The sequence below is a fragment of the Jaculus jaculus genome, chromosome 17 (genome assembly GCF_020740685.1).
Source record: "Jaculus jaculus isolate mJacJac1 chromosome 17, mJacJac1.mat.Y.cur, whole genome shotgun sequence".
NCBI lineage: Eukaryota > Metazoa > Chordata > Mammalia > Rodentia > Dipodidae > Jaculus > Jaculus jaculus.
In genome coordinates this window covers 14044483-14062085 of record NC_059118.1, presented here as the reverse complement: position 1 = coordinate 14062085, position 17603 = coordinate 14044483, and the positions used below count along the sequence as shown (strand labels likewise).

The window sequence follows — 17603 nt, the reverse complement described above, 5'->3', positions numbered from 1 at the left end:
AAGAACATTCCATGGAGAATATATTAGGAAATAAGCTACTTATCATGTATATCTAAAAATGTTGGCATCTAAGACATAAGTGGAACTGCAAAACCAAAAGATAGGTTTAAACTTCAGCTGGGGATGAAGGGTTATAATACTTTGTTTTTGGTTTGTAAATGACTCAAGCACATGATATATAAATACTGCAGAACAGGTTCAGGCTGGGTCTGTGGTTGGCTCCACTGTATGTACCTTTGAATACAGACTACCAGCTACTGGAGGATGCAGGGTATATGTGTCCATCATAGCTTAACTTCACAGTGGGATCAAACACTACATAGATGCATCTATAAGGCTCAAAAATTCAGGTTTGCTACTTTCTTTTCCTTCTCTTGTAGTATTTGTTTTATTCTTCAAGCCAGCTTTTAAACACTGTGCTGTTGCTAGGCTTGAGAGATGGCTCAGCAGTAAAGGTCCCTGCCTGCAAAGCCTAGGGACCTGGGTTCTTTTCCCTAGCACCCACACAAAGCCAGGTGACAAAGTGTCACATGTGTCTCCAGGTTGTTTGCACTGTCTGGAGGCCCTCGTATGCCCATTCTCTCTCTATCTGCCTTTCTCTCTCTCTCTCTCACTCTCAAATAAATAAATAAATTTAATATTTTAAAAACTGTGTTGTTCATATATGCCTCACATTTAAACAATTTTTTTTTTATTTATGTGTGTGTGTGTGTGTGTGAGAGAGAGAGATAGACTGGGTGCATGAGGGCCTTCAGCCACTACAAATGAACTCTAGACACATGGGCCACCTTGTGCATCTTGCTCATGTGGGTCCTAGGGAATTGAACCTGTGTCCTTTGGCTTTGCAGGCAAGCACCTTAACCACTAAGCCATCTCTCCAGTCCATATGCCTCACATTTTAATGATTGTTACAGTTCTATTTGTCATCCAAATATAAATTAATTATGCAATCTTATCTCCATAATGCTGTTTAGCATACTGTCTTAGCCCACCTCATAGCCTGTATTGAAACAAAATCATAATAATATTCTACTAGAATATTTCATTTCAACTGCTGAATTGGAGCCGTGGTAAGATTTATGAGAATAACACTGGAGAGATGACACAGTGGTTCAGGGCACTTGCTTGCATAGCCTGACGGCCTGAGTTCGATTCCTCAGTGCCCATGCAAACCAAGATGCAGAAGGGGTATCTGGAGTTTGTTTGTGGTGGCTGGAGGCCCTGGTGTGCCCACTTTCTCTCTCACTCTGCTTGCAAATAAACAACTATATAATTTTTTAAACTTATTTTACAAGAATAAGTCCAAGTATTTTAAATGTGTTTTTACTCATCTTAAATCATTCTACATAACTAAGATATAATCTTCTGCATAATAAGTTTTGTTGAACAAATGGATACATTAACCATTCTATACTTTTCCAATCATTTTGAGGGATAGAGGCCCATTAGAGGTAGCTGTAGCTGTATATCTATGTATTTATATTTCCAAGCAACCATATGACTCTATATAATCTTATAATTTGAATATTTGTAATTAAAGTGTGATTATCATAAAATTATCAACTAACATGAAAATACTAAGTGTTTTCTTGACAATAAGTTGAGTTCTGAAAATGTTTCTGTTATTAGACTATCATTCTGCATGGTTGCATCCAATATTTTAATGTAAGATAACTGGAAGAATAACATCATTTTAGAATATCATCATGCCAGATATAAAGTAGGAAAGAAGACTTAGCATGAAATAGCATCCAAATGAATTTATGTGATATATATGAAATATCTGACTGTAAAAGACCTGTCTTTACCTCTAGCATGAAGAATATTTTATTTTAAATCCATGGAGATAAAAAAAAAGATCCAAAAATTCTAAGGGCCATTAGAGGAAAGTCCAAAATACCCTAGAATTCTCTAGGAGGAAGACAAACATTCAATTTGGAATGCTTGAGCTTGAGATCACTGCCCAGACCTTTAGAGCAAGTAAGTACAGAATGCATCTATTCTGGTCAGCATTGCTTTAGTTAGGGTCAGATATGAGTTTGAGAAACGTACTGTCTTTTCTCAGTGTGGGCTATTGATTCCATGGCTAAAAAACATAATGTTCTCTCTTTATAATAGTTTTCAAAAATAATTTATGATAAAAAATACCCCATCAGGTTGATAATAAACACTTCATAAATTAAAAAGAAAACAGAAAAAATAAATAGGCTGAGATTTGGTTAAATGGAACAGACTTCTTCAAGAACACAGTTAATTATATACTATGAAAGTTCCTTTTGAAAGGCAAAAGAACATGATAAAATAAAACAAAGAACTGGCAATCTGTTAAGTAGGGTTTTTAAATGCTTAACTCCACCTACAGTTATACAACAATGAAATGGGAAATTTCGCATAGGGAATGTGAAAATATGAAAACCACAGAGAATGCTTCCATTTGCGATTTTCATCACTTGCTCGTTTTTGAGCCCGAAGCATAAAGCACGGCACAGCCCTTTTGCTGTCATTGTGAAGCGAGTCTCATCCCCAAATAAACATTTTCCCCAAGAGCCAACGGATCAGAGTTCAGGATTCTCTTATTGTTTTTTTAGATGGTATGCTCACTCAATTTTAACTGCAGATTCTATGGGGAATAAGTAGCGGGTAATTAGATAGTTACAGGCTTCTTAAAACTGCCTTTGCTGGTGTTCTAGTTCTTTATGATTAAATCATTGCCCTGTTTATCTTTTGTTTTCAGCTACCAGGACACACATTAGCCCCTTTCAGTTACTCACTGTTAAGCCAGTGGCACTTTGAACTGTATGGTCTGGTATAACTGAAGGCATTAGACTATTTCCCTTCCAATTTAACTCTAAGCAAAGACATCTTCTCCAGGTACATGGTAGAACTCCAGTAATAACAGAACAGGTCATGGTATAGGTCTTACTAATAAAGGTTTGATTTTCCAGTAGGAAATGTCATTAGTTTCTATATAATTTCTATACATTTGTATGTAATTGCATTTCCATGTAATGTACCAATAGGAAATCTAATTACATTTCTATAATTTGTATGTATATAGTATATGATATATATATGTGTGTGTGTGTGTGTGTGTATGTGTGTGTGTGTGTGTGTATGTGTGTGTGTGTGTGTGTGTGTGTATTACATATTTCAAAAATGTGGCCTGATGAATGAATAACATGGGTGCTATTTTATTTTCAGGAACCTTGTAATATCGTAAGAGACTACTTTAGGTGAAATGTTTGAGCGTACCATCCCCCAGGATGATGCAAGTTCAACACAAGATACCTAAAACCATCTTTCACACAATATTTATAAAATAATTCACAGAGAGGAAGACGGTGAAAATAGCAGGACACATTGAAAAAGAGGCAGATGCCAATGATGATAAAAACATGACCTTCCTCTGTAAGGTCAAATGGTTTTTATTTTGATTAAACACTACAATACCATATATATCCATTTTCTTAAAAAAAGAAAACTCTATAGTGTATATAAATTATTTTTTCCATTCTTAAATTCTTCTTTTCTTTTCCATGACAGCTTTGGTACGATGTGATTTAGTATATAGATATATTTTTTTAAATACTTTTAGCATCACAAACTCAACACAGAGTACAAAACTAATCCAAATCAGGGTTGTTATAATCTACACAGTGGTATTCAGTGGTAGGAGAAAATCTTACCTTGATGAATTCATGTCACTAGCTAAGCTATAAAGGCATACCTAGCAGACGTGACAGAAATATGCACCATCAACCAGCTAATGTGTGTGTTAGTCTTTGATTATTTTTTTTTTCTTTTTCTTCTTCTTTTGTTTTTTTTTTTTGAAACAGAAGTCCAGCAGCAATCACATGGGTGTTGAGTAAATACGGAAGTCCTCAGCCAGTTGCCCGGGTCTCCTTTCCCCTCGGAGGCCATGAGTAACAGCTGATCGAGTACAGCTCGCGAGCAGGCAAGGGCTCTCAGAATTTGACCTGCCAGCCCGCATTGCTCATGCTCCCGCAGTTTGCCCTGCAGCTGGCCGATATCACGGGCACCGTGCGGGAGGGGCAGTGTGGGCCGATCAGCCGCAGGCTGCTCTGAGGGGCTGGCGGTGTGATGTTACAGTACACAGGCATTCCGGTGGCTGGGAGTGACCCTGGGCCTGCCTGGCTGGGCAGCATGATTGGCTGTTGGTAGGCCTGCTGGGGCACTCCTTCAGAACCTTGGGTCATTGGCACCTGCAGGGAAGACACAGACAAGTGCATGAAGAGGCTGGACTTGCTGGGCAGCAAGGACCTTCGGGGTTCTGGGCATTAGTTGTGTTTGCGTTTAGATCCAAGGGCTCACTGATCACAGGTCTGCCCTCCATTAGCTATTTCACCAGGGGATGCTTCCTTAACCTCTCTGATTGCCATTTGCATAAGGGCCCTTCCCTCAGAGAACCATGCCGGTATGGCTTGGCTGGGCCCCATCCCGGTATGCAGCAGCGGCTTAGATGGGTCAGCTCTGAGCTCTTTCTCTCTCTCTCTTCCACTTGCTCTTTTTCACCTGTCTCTCTCCTGTCTTCCATTTTCACTTTCCTTCCCTCTTCTCCCCTTGTCTCCATTCTTCTTGTTTCTTCCCCTCGATCTCCCTTTTCTCCTGGTTTTCTCTCTGTCTTTCTCTGTCTCCCTCTCTCTCTCTGTCAGCTTTACCTTTCTTCTCCAATATCCTTCCCTCCCTCCCTCTCCTCTCTTCCTCTCCCCCTCCTTCCTGAGCTCCCTTCCTCTCTTCTCTTTCTCCTCTCCTCTCCTTTCTCTCTCACACTTTCCCTCTCCTCTCTCTCTCCCTCTCCCTCCCCGCCCTCCTCTTCTCTTCTCTTCCTTTCTCTCTCCTCCATTCCCACAGGAATAGCATTTTTACTCCTTCTCTGGCTTTCTCAATGTGCAATACCATTTTCCTTTCTAGTTTCTTGCAAAGCAGCTTAGAAATTTCTACAATAGGCAGGTATCTTCAACATAGGAGTAACTAAAATAGGTTCCTTACTGCCAGAAGTGCCTTTTGTAAAATAAATTTTTGCAGATGGTTATACATTATAGCTAAATCTAACGATTAAACCATTTTACTAATTCATTTCTACTTCCAGGGCATTTCAGGATATAAATCACAAGAGCATGCATAAGGATGCTTTAGGACTCAAGTTGTCTTGTCTGGAGAATAGAGTTATTTGGTCTCATAAGTGCTCTTTCAATGATCCTGAGATGCTATTAAAATCTTTAATAACTTTAAATTGTGGCAGAGTGGTCTTTTTTTGGATGAGTACAAAAGTGACTGGGAATTTGTCATGAGGCCTTCCTGAGAAGTAAAAATTTAATATTATGTGCAAAGGTCTTCATGAATATAACTTTAATGAATCTTCTTCCATGAATATTAAATTTACATGGAAACCAATTCACCATTGCATTCAAATGCAATGTCATTTTTAAATGTTTTCCATTTTTTACTTATTATGTTTTAAAAATATTTTATTTCTTTATGTACAAGGAGGGAGAGAGAGAGAATCAGTGCACCAGGGCCTCCAGTCACTGCCAATGAACTCCCGATGCATGCACCACTTTGTTCATCCAGCTTTATGTGAGTCTTGGGGAATTGAACCCAGGTTGTTAGGCTTTGCAGGCAGAGTGCCATCTCTCCAGCCTCGACCACTTTCATAATACGGATTCAAAGTCAACTAACAGATATGGTTGGTTCAAGGCACCCAACACAGAGAACTTCTCACAGGTTCTGGTCTGGAAAGTGTCACTTTGTGACCCACAGTTTTCCCAGTGGCTCATGTGCACCTGATAAGAAGACATGGTTGGATAAGAGACCACCACACCCTGCACCGGGGCTCCTTGCTGGCTGCTCATCACTCCCTGACTTTGAGGTGCCTGCTGCACTCCCATCAGGCTTTGGAAGCTCTGCTGGCCAGACAAGACTGGCTGGTAACCTGTGGAGATAAACAAAAAGGTTCCTCTGAATGGATTGGGAATGGACAATGGTAGGAGGAACAAATAATATTTCTTGGGATAAGAAATGCATATACTAAAAAATACGTTTAATAGCACAAAACTCAACACAGTATAAAACTAATTCAAATCAAGGGCACTGTAATCTACACAGTAGTGTTCCCTGAGAGGAGAAAGATCTTACCTCAATGAATTCACATCACTACCTAAGCTTGAAAGTCATATCTAGTTAGCTTCAGACAATTGACAATTCTATATTCATGTTGTGAATATGATACCAGACATTTCTTTCCTAAGTTTTTTTGTAACTTCTAAGTGTAGACAAGATTATAGTTCTAAAAATATCCACTGATATTCCTACATTGAATTTTCTGGTGAAAATCCTCTGGCATTTCCACTGTTATATAGAGTGGTCCGATGAGCGTCTATGACAATGACATGCTTTTCATAACACAGAATCTTCTTGACACTGTCAATTATCCTACTTGGTTTTCTTCTTGGTTCAGTTATATTCAATAATTTTTCATATTATGAAGGCTTGTTTTGTAGAATAAATGACTCAACCCCTTACTGGCCCACTATCTTGAATTATTTCACTTCATACAGGGACCACCAAAAGCATAAGAACTTTTTTTTTTTCATATTCTAGTAACAAAATGACTCCCTCTCCCTGAATTATTAAATATCCATGGGATAAAAGGCAGCAATAAGTGAAAGGTATACCAATGCTTTTATTTTGTTTCACTACTGGCTCTTAAGAGAACATTCTGGTAAAATATTCATTAAGTGGCCAAGAATATGTTATAGATGTAACACAGATTTCAACACTGAAAAGTTTGTCTGTATACTTTTGGGTGGGTTGGCTTAGAGAACATTTGATTTACTTCAATTGTTTTAATCCCCATCATAAGCAGGTTAAAATAAATGGTTAGAGGGGGATTGTGTACTGTTCTTATAAATGCTGGGAAGCAAGTGATGACTTAGGTAAAGATGCCACAGTAATGGAGAGATAAAGCAGGTTCCTTTCATGTTGTGAATCAGGTCTGTCCAGAGCTCATATTGCTCACCATGCTGAGCCTCAGGAATAAGCAGAAGTGACATCTTAAAGCAATTCTCTGAAAGAAGAATCTTTTAGAATGCTAGATTATCTTAACACAAACACTGAGTTAAGCCTCATAATGTTACTCTAAAAATGAAAGCAAATAAATATACAATGTTAATATGTGAGTTATGTTAAAAACAAAAAAAAATGAGCTAATGAAAAAGTTTTTGATTTATATTGAGGAAAGGTAAGATTATAATTATAGTCTCTATATAAGAAAATATTTTACTACAAAAAAGTAACTTCATTTCAGAGCATGGACACAGGGCTGAGAAATAGTCATTGCATTAGGACGCTGGTTCCATTCACTAAGGTTTGAAGCCAACTGTTGTTAGTATGGAAGAATGGGGAAAGAAGGCTAAGTCCAGATCAAACTGAGAGGTCTGGCCTCTGTCTACATTTGGAAGGGATAGTTAGTATACACACTATTTTTTTTTTTTTATGATCCTTTTGTTCACCTGATTCATCCTCACAGAGCTTTTAACTTATTGAGTTGTTTTAAATCTGTGAAAGACACCATATATTACCAATCTAACTGAGGGCAATGACTACCTTCCCACCTGCTCCATCCTGATCCCAGTGCATGGTCAAAGTTTTCCTTTAATATACTCATGGTTCCACTTAGGTTTCCTAGCATTTGCCCAAGGGGCACATACTTAGTGTTTGCAGCTTGGTGCTAAGAAAGCCAACCAAGTTCCATCACTTGTAAAACTACCTATCAGAAGACTTCAGGAAGAGAAAGGTTCTTGGCAATTTTCTTTTAATATACTAGCAGAAAATTGTTTCCCATTGGTCCCTAGTAAGTATATACAATTTTCCAATGTGATTCATATATTCAATTGCCATGCCATTTACATCCTGAAAAAAAGTCATAAGGTTAATTTACCATTTCATCATGATGCTATTCCTAACCACAGGAAGTTCTTTGTCCCATGAATTGTGTACACATAAGAAAATTACTTGATTTGGGCCACAGTGAGTCTTTTTTTAAATTTTTTTTTTTTTGGTTTATTTTTATTCACTTACTTGAAAGTGACAGAGAGAGAAAGAGGCAGATAGAGAGAGAGAGAATGGGTGCACCAGGGCTTCCAGCCACTGCAAACAGACTCCAGATGCGTATACCCCCTTGTGCATCTGGCTAACATGGGTTCTGGGGAATGGAGCAAGCGCTTAACTGCTAAGCCACCTCTCCAGCCCCACAGTGAGTCTTTTACAGAATACATATAGCTATTTGGTAAGCCAAAAGACAGGAGGGAAGGGCAGGAGATGTAGAGGCAGAAAGGGGGAAGAGCAAGCAGGTGGCCTAATGTCTGAATCTTATTCATTCATTTGCTCATGTAACACTTTCATCCTTCCACTGAGTCGTTTTGTTTAAAAATAAGTTGACGTGGGTAAGAAGCAAGTCACGAATTACCACGCTATCTGAATCAAAGTTCAGGTGAAAGGAAAAGAATGGAAATGTTGAAATGTTCAGAAAACGATGGCTTTGTAGAAAAAGCACAAGACAAATAATTAGGGCCAGAACAAAAGCATGGAAGCTGGAGGACCCCATCCCCACAGGGTGCCCAGCTGGTGAGAGAGCCAGGCATCCCCTCTGCTAGCAGGGGTTCCGCCACAGGTAGCCCCTCCCTCCCCAGGGCTCCCCTGTAAGATGACTTGTGAACCTCTGCTGTGCTGTGATGCATAGCGATGGGCTACTAGCTCTGCACTGGGGTCCCACAGTAAACACTCTTAGAGACAAATAAGGATATAAGTGGGGGAGCAAACACTGTTCCATTTCAAGATGAAACCTTAAATGGAAGAGAAGCTCAATTTCTATGCATGAATACCATTCATTTCTCAATTCACTCTCCAGGTGGGAGACGTTTATTTACGTCTGGCATGGTTTAACTGGAGACACCCATTTCTTCAACTCACACCAGGAAAGGTGGGTTGCAGAGGGACCCGTAAGACAGGACGCCGTGTGGACTGTGGATCTGAGCTGCGGATCAGAGGGGATAGAAGTAGTCCAAGCACGCAGCAGCAGTGTCTGTTCTGGACACCCGGGCAAAGATGGCTGTGCCCCTGGCAACCTGCTTATCTTGTCTATTCAGATGAAAAACTGTATTCCAGTTTGTCAATTCTTAGCTTCGAAGTGATCACTTCTCATTTATGGACTATGAGCCAGATAAAATACATCTCACAGAAAAGAAAAGTGCAACATGCTCCTGCCTCGTAGGCTTGCTCAGGAAATGATAAAGACATTAACCATTTTTTTAAAGATTATTTCATTCTCAGTGAAGATTGATTCAATTTTAAAGTCACATGCGCCATTTATTTTCTGGAAGGGAAAAGGTCAGGAATGAACACATGCCTCCTAGCCACTTAGGAAGGAAATCTGCTAACTGGAGGAATCACACAGCTCAGAATGTCTGCACCCCATAAACATGAAAGCCAACAGTAAATCTGCAAACTTTCTACTAAAGCCCAAGAGTAGTTGAATGCTGTTGGTAGTTTGAGGACACTCTGCCAGTGTTTTAGCAAGAAAACATTTGCCTTGATGTATCAAGACACCATGATGAAAAACTACAATATAAATTAATTCAACTATACATATATTGTGATTGATATTTTAACTTGCATTTTTTAAAATTTTTATTAATTCATTTGACAGCAACAGAGAGAAGGAGGGAGAGAAATAGAGAGAGAGAGAGAGAGAGAGAGAGAAAGAGAAAGAGAGAGAAGGGGTGCGTCAGGGCTTCCAGCCACTGCAAACGAATTCCAGATGCATTCGCTCCCTTGTGCATCTGGCTAACGTGGGTCTTGGGGAATCGAGCCTCGAACCAGGGTCTTTAGGCTTCACAGGCAAGCACTAAACTGCTAAGCCATCACTCCAGCCCATAACTTGTAGTTTTAAAATATATTTTATTTGTTTGGGAGAGAGAGAGAGAGAATGGGTGCATGAGGGTCTCTAGCCACTGCAAACAAACTCCAGATGCATGTACCCCATTGTGCATCTGGCTTATGTGGAACCTGGAGAACAGAACCCAGGTCCTTTGGCTTTGGCGGGCAAGTACCCTAACTGCTAAGTATCTCTCCAGCCCTTAACTTGTATTTTTGTGTGTGTACACACTTGTGTCACATTCAGGTACATGCACATGTACGTGTGTGTGTGTGTGTGTGTGTGTGTCTCAAAAGTCAACACTGAGTATCTTCCTAGGTGACTCACCACCTTATTTTTTTGAGACAGGGTCTGTCACTAAACTTGAGGCTCACTGCTTTGGCTAGATCAGCTAGCTAGCAAGTGACTACAGTTATCCCATCGCTTCCTCTTTGGCTGTAGGGTTACAGGTGCCCATCATTGTGTTGGGCTGTTGTGTGGGCACCAGAAATCGGAACTTAGATCTCATACTTAGGCAGCAAGCACTTTACTTAGTGAGCTATCTCCCCAGGCCAACTATTCCTAAACTCTTAGCATAAGAACTATCACACACACACACACACACACACACACACACACACACAGACACACACACACACACACACACGTTATGTTGCTTAAGCCAAGCATTCTTAATGAGAAAGGGTAGATTTTCACATGATTGGAGTTAACAATCTGGTTACTGTAAAATTTGGATGAGTCAAATACTATTATTTCTGCACATCCCTAAAGAGTGGTCTGTCCAGTAGTTTGCTGCTGAATTCAGATGCTGCACTTTGCATGAGGCCTGGGGTGGAATCCTGACAGTTCAGCGCCTCTTGTCTGTGGCGCAGTAGATGGTGGATACGAAGATAAAGGTTTGCCTAGGGGTCTCTCTTTTTGCTAATGTTTGATAGTTGTTTTTTTTTTTTTTTTTTTTGGCATCTTGACAATTTCCAGTGTCTACTGGTTCTTGGACACATATGAATTCTTTTACCGATGCTCCTGTTTCCATGATGTTTGATTCTAAGCCAGCAAGCAAGCCAAGTAGTAAATTAAGAGCTTCTACCTGGTGCCGTGCAGTGCTGAGAGGTGGTGACCATTGTCAGACTCCTCCCATGAAGAAGCACGACGTAGAATATCATCAAGGTCTCGGAGCTTCTAGGAGACAAATCTGCAATGTCTGCTGTGGATTTCTGATCCCAGCACACTTGCTCTTTCTCATTCAATGGGACCGCCATTTATTATGCACCCTTTCCCTTTCTAGTTAAACCTAATATAATCTCTCTCATGTGGCAGGTACTCAATGGTCATTTAGTACATTCATTGTATTTTCAGTGGTTAAAACAATTAAGCTAAGAGGAAAAGAATTACGCCTCACGATTTGTTGAACAAGACCCGGTGAGTATGAATGAAAGGAAATCAAAGGTAAAACATGACTGCCCTGTGGAGATCAACTCAGTCCATTCAATAAGTCCTCCAACAGCTAGTCCCTCCCACAGGTGGCCAGACAGACGGCCGGGGTGTGAAGTGTGAGTGGCTGTGCAAATGGGTCACAGAGCTACAGTCTTGAAATGGAAGGTAAAGTAGCTTAATGCCAGATAAAAGCAACGTAGTCAAGACCCCAAGGCGAGTGAGTATCCCAAGCAAGAGCTCTTGGCCTTTGACAGTGCAGACAGCTTTCACAGCATTTGGAAGGTAAAAATAGGGAAGAGGATGATGAAAATGGATTGGCAAAACAATCAAGGGCATCAGACGAGGGCCCAGAGGAAATGAGGTTCCTCAGGCCAGTTAGAGCACTGTATTTTTGGGGCGTATAGATGGCTGCCTTTATGCTTTCTAACTGTGTGAGCACTTCAGATTTGTTCCCAAGTTTTATTGCTACTGAGGTCCCACCTCTAGGGCAGATTTTCCTTCCCAGCTTTGCCTACCTCAGCATTTGCTGTTCCAGAGGGCTGTGGCTGGTAAGAACAGATTTGCAGCCTGACATCATAGAATCACTGTGGGTTCAAGAAGGGGATCACGGACTGTGCCACAGAGAAGGGGTCTGGGGTCACTGTGGCTCCTACCTGCAACTCCTCCCTCATGACAAGCAGAAGACAGTCTCAGCAACTCCTGTCACATGGAGGCCAGCGCTCCAGCGGCTCCTCAGAAAAAGACAGCTCCAGGTACTCCCTTCATATGATGTTTGAAGCCTTGGAACCCTCAGAGGCATCTGACGATATCCCTGGCTTCTATGGCATTGCCTGCTCTAGTACCTGCCCTGCACTAAGGACTCCAGGTATAACAAGACGGGCCAAGCGAAAGCCAAGGAGTGAATCATCTGAGACATGTTGCCTTCCTTCCAGTCCCCCAGTGTACGTGATCCAAAACTCAATATTGGCTGTTTAGGGTAAGAAAGCAGTGGACACTAGATTTGAAAACATATTTTATTTTTAAACAACTTAAACAACTAAGATATAGGATAAAAATAGTCAGAAAAATCGTATGTTGGTAACAATTCCATCCTTATATAATAAGTAAAATAACCAAGACAGCCTTTAAGACAGAAAATGGGGATACAAGAAATTGTGTACCCCCCCCCCGCCGTTTTTACTGTTGAAGCCCATCATAAGCTTTTTCCTCTTTGATGCCAATGCCCATTTTCACCTTACTCACTGGCAGTCTATGCATCCGTCTCCCCAGCATTCATTATTGAGTGGCTTTAATTCCTTGGGAAGGTGGTGCTGTGACCCAGGAGAGCATGCCTCGTGTAAGGGAGGGTGCGCTCTGTGTCCCTATAGGGACACATCTACCCTCATGACTTTGAGGGGAGCTGTGACAGCCCTAAGTGGAGCCAGGCTTCCCGAGGAGTCGTCGTTTCTCTTCGCACTTGCTCCTTCCCTCATTAGCTTTCATCCTGCGCAGAACGTAATTCTTAAAAGCCTCTTTGCCTTCCCCGGAGAGCAACCACGCATGGTCCACTGTCTGGCGGAGGCACACATCAGACGAGCCAGCCTATTACCACCAGCCTCGGGGGCCAATTCACTGCAGTTGTACCATCCTTGTCTACATTATCACAAACACAAACCTGGCTTTCTTTCTGTCTTTCCTTTTTTTTTTTTTCCCTGCTTTTTAAAATCAGGGCAAACATGAGAGACATTGTTAAATGACTAGAGGAATGGATCATGCACGGAATTTCAATGAATGCCTCTGAGGGAAGGTGCGGGGGGGGGGGGGGGCTGGATTCCGTTTTAAATGGAAGAGGCTGTCTTATTATCGAAGTCATTCACTGAACTTTCCTGGCCCATCGTGGCATGCCGACAGCCAGAGAGCTCCAACAACCCAGAGGGACAGAGTCTGCTGTGAAAGACGCAGCAACGTTTTACTTTATTAATAAGGCTGAGCAGCTCAGAGGAACGTGTGGCATTCCTCTATCCCACCTAGCAGTGTTAATTAAGGACACGCAGTGTATGCTCCTGGTTGGCAGCAAACAGATGCGCAAGGAGCTTATCCCCAGGCCAGTCTCCAGGTAGAGTCAGGGTGGTGGAAATGGAGAGGGCTGGCTCCCACTGATGTCACCCCAGTGCCTACTTCTACTGATGAATTACTGTTGACCGCTTGAGTAGAACAAGATCACTTTGAGGTCACAGGTCATAGGGTCAGCGTCACTGTGGGTGGACGACTGGCCTGTGGCATGGCTACAAGGTAAGAACCATCCCTGGCCAACCTTGCAAGGGTAAGTACCATAGTCATAGATTCAATCTGTAGGAATTTTCCTATTACTACAATGGGAAAAATGATTTCCTAAGCAACAAGTGGTGAATCAAAACTGCTATTTTAAAATATATATTTATGAGAGAGAGAGAGAGAGAGAGAGGGAGAGAATGGGTACTGCAAAGCCTTTTGCCACGACAAATGAACTTGAGATATATGCTCCACTTTGCACGTCTGGCTTTACTTGGGTACTGGGGAATTAAACCCAACTTCCAGGCTTTACAAGCAAGTGCCTTCTCCACTGAGCAATTTCTTCAGCCTCAAGCTACCTTTTTATGTCAAATATGTTCTCCTATATTATTATTTGTATGTTGTCAAACTAATTCTTTTGTTCATTTCAGGACTGGCTGGACTCTTCCACAAACATTGATTGACTGGAAGACTTTGCAAATAGTATAGATCTGATATTAAAGTGGCAATCTCTATGAGAGAGATGATGATTGTGTGAGCTAAGGCAAAGTCAGTAGGAATAGAGGGAGGGGACACAGACACACACTTAGGATGTGATTTCTCTGAAAAAAGAATCTTTGAGTTCTAATGGTGGTGTAGTCTTGAGGAAAAATTAAAATGGATTAATTGCTACACAATAATCCTGAATATCAGTAAAGCTCAGGAAAGCTGTCTATCTGAACAAAGAAGGCTTCACCTATAGTAACTGCCAATTTCTCACATTATCACTGTAAAGAGCTTTATAACCAGCTGACACTATTCCCAATTTTTTTTTTTTTTTTTTTTTTTACCAGAGGCTCTTTGAGCAAGTATCAGACATTTCTGGAACACCAATTGTTGCAATCCCATCCTCATTTCAGGGACAAACACCCAACAAGAAGCAGCTTATGGGAGGAAGGCTTACAGACCCAGGGGACACACCATCAATGGTGACAGAGGCTAGCATATTTCATAGATCCAAGCAGAGAGACATCACCAAACAGTCAGCAAACACCACAAACAGCAAGCACAATATGCTGGAGTGCCAATTGTTTTCCACACATCTTAGTGCTGGATTCAAGATCTATCCCAAACGCACCTTAGGGCTCAACCCTAACATCTACTCCCAGTGACACGCCTCTTCCCCAGTAGGGTTCTGCCCATTGGACGCTCAAGCTTCTAGCCTGGGTCTATGGAGCCACACATTTAAACTATCATACCTTTGATTCAATATAAGGATCTTTATATTTTGAAAAGGAAATAAAGAGGAAAGGATTAAAACTCTGGGCTAGAGTAGCAAAACCTGTGAACTTGTGATTTCTAACATGGTACACAACAAGGATTTCACACAACCAAGATGGTTAAAGCCCAGTGTACAAAAGGGGTCTGTCTTTTTTCCATGGGATGGTCTGAGCTCTCAATCCAACCATATGACTACCTCATCTGATCCCATAGCGAAGTGTCCTGGGTCATCCCCATCAATGTGTTTGAAGACAAGAAGACAGCTCAGACACCTTGTTAGTCATAGGAGTTATCCAGGACAACTTTTGTCAAGAATGTGGCAGAGGGGCTGTGGCTATGACTCAGTGGACAAAGTGCTTGCGGCACAGGTATGAGCATCGGAACTCAGATCCCTATAAAACCTGGAAGTTGTGGCAAGCAACTAAAATCCCAGTATACCAAAGACGAAAAGGGAGGTGGTGGAGACAGGAGAATTGCCTGGAAGCTTCCAGGCTAGCTACCCTGGTGAAAGCAATAGTGAAGAGGATCTAGCCTCCAAAACCAGGAAGGCAAGGACCAACGCCTAAAGTTATCCTATCACCTCCATTTACACATGAACACACACAAACATATGCACACACATCATTCACATATAGGGCACACATCATAAAATATATGATTATGAAAAAAGATTTTTTTTGTTTATTTTAGAAAATACAGGAGGTTGATGTTGGGTCTTCTTCAATGGCTCCCTGTCTTATTTTTTTGTGACAGGTTCTCTCACTAAATATGGTGCTCAAGGATTAGGCTAGTCTAGCCAGCCAGCTTGCTCTGGGGATACACCCATCTCTGCCTCCCCAGCACTAACATTACAGAGTACGTTATGTGGGTACTTGGATCTGGATTCAAGTCCTCATGCTTGCATCACATGCACTTCACTCACTAAGCCGTTTCCCTAGCCTCCCTCACTCCACAAGTAAGCATTTAAAATATGTTTTATTTATTTATTTACTTACTTATGAGAGAGAGAGAGTCAGAGAGAGAGAGAGAGAGAGAGAGATGGAGGGAGGCAGGGAGGGAGGGAGGAAGAGAATGGGTGCACTAGGGCCTCCAGACACTGCAAATGAACCCCAGACGCATGCACCACCTTGTGTATCGGGCTTACGTGGGTTCTGGGGAGTAGAACTTGGGTCCTTAGGCTTCACAGCAAGTGCCTTCACTGATAATCCATCTCTCCAGCTCTGACTAAGCATTTTTGATGTTATCATTATTGTTAGACTTCTTGCTCCTTGTTGTTTTGTAATTCCATAAAAACTCCAATAGAGAGGACCCCACCCCAAAAGAAAACCCTGGGGGCACCAGATGATGCCCTAAACCCAAACAATAGCTAAGAAACACTTTCTTAGTCATCTTTGGAACCAATGAGCTCGTGAGCATCCACGGCAGAACGGCGATGAGGAAGATATTAAACTTCACCATGTGAAGTGCCGAGAAGTACTGCCATTTGCTGTTATTCTATGGACTAATCAATCCTCAGGAGTTGCAGACTTGTCCACACAGAATCCTGCCCATCTTCACAGCTGACTGGAATTGGAGGCAGAGGTCACCATTAAAGTCGGATTTCATCATCATTGAAAAGGATGTGAAGTTTAGGACCCAGAGTCTGCCCGGGAGACTCTGCCTGCGCTCAGCCGGGCAGGCTCTCTGCTTGTGCCAGGCCGGGCAGGCTCTCTCCACCCTCCACACAGAGCAGCTCTGCTCTTTCTGCGGCTTGCTCCAGGGTAGGAAGAGAAAAACAATTCAGATCATTCACTTGTTAGCTCTTGCCGTCACCCCAAGGCACCCAAGAGTAACACTTGTCTTCCATCATGGTTCAAGTGATTTATGGGCTCCAAGATGACACTTATGAAGACAGTCGCCAGGCTGCTATTGCTTGAGATCTGCTTCTAGGCCTCAGAACACTTCCTCCTGGCCGAGCCAGCTCTGCCACTCTTCAGGGAACAGAGAGATCTGCTGGGTCTGCAAGCCCGCTGCCTTACCCTATTTGGAATGATGAAAACAGAGGGCCCAAGGGAGCAGGAACCTGGCCTGCCAGGACACGTGATGACTCTCCAATGTGGCCCATGTAAGGGTCTGTGCTGGGCCTATCCACCCAAGCGAGCCTTGCGAGCTGGCTTCTCAGAGCTCTGGCATCTTTCTATTTTCTGCTTGAGCCAGGCTCTCTATCTCATCTTCATCACTTCCATCTGGGTCGTTGATCTCAAGATTGCCCTGCCTCTAGTCATCCTTGAGGGTCTACTGAGTTAACAAAAAAATTGCAGCATCCAGAACCCCAGAGATTTTAATGGATTCTAGTTATGTTGAGACCTGAAATATATTTTTGAACAAATTCCTAGGTGCTGTTGATGTTGCTGGTGTGAGGTTGCATGTGGAAAATCACTGAGCCTTTGTAAAGTGGGAAGGAGGGGTTGGGAAGTGCCCAGGCCAGTGGTGAGCAGCCAGCAATGAACACGAGGTGCGTCTGTCCTTTCCTTTGTACCATCTCTTCTCCTCTCCCATCCTCTAGAGTCACCTTTTCACCTATTCTAGCCCGGATATCCTTCCCTCCCTGCCTGGCCTCAGAGTCTACATTTGGTGCTTGGAGAACATTTGCTGATGATGTTAGTAAAGGAGTTAGGTTCGCATGGGTACTGGTGCACACTAATCCCAGCACATATTCAGGGGT

General features: G+C 42.1%; 1 protein-coding gene across 16 annotated transcripts in view; it reads right to left on the bottom strand.

The window, feature by feature from the left end:
* Positions 1-3382: 3382 nt before the first annotated feature.
* Arpp21 (cAMP regulated phosphoprotein 21) overlaps positions 3383-17603 on the bottom strand; it is a 157617-nt gene continuing 143396 nt past the window's right edge. For 15 of the 16 annotated variants that reach the window (XM_045136734.1, XM_045136730.1, XM_045136729.1 and 12 more), the window contains 2 exons: positions 5805-5953; positions 3383-4223 (listed from right to left, as the gene is read on the bottom strand). In XM_045136734.1, coding sequence (XP_044992669.1) covers positions 3966-4223; positions 5805-5953 — 407 coding nt within the window. In that variant the 3' untranslated portion in view covers positions 3383-3965. The remainder of the gene's footprint in view (positions 4224-5804; positions 5954-17603) is intronic. The other variant, XM_045136742.1, reaches the window with a different exon arrangement.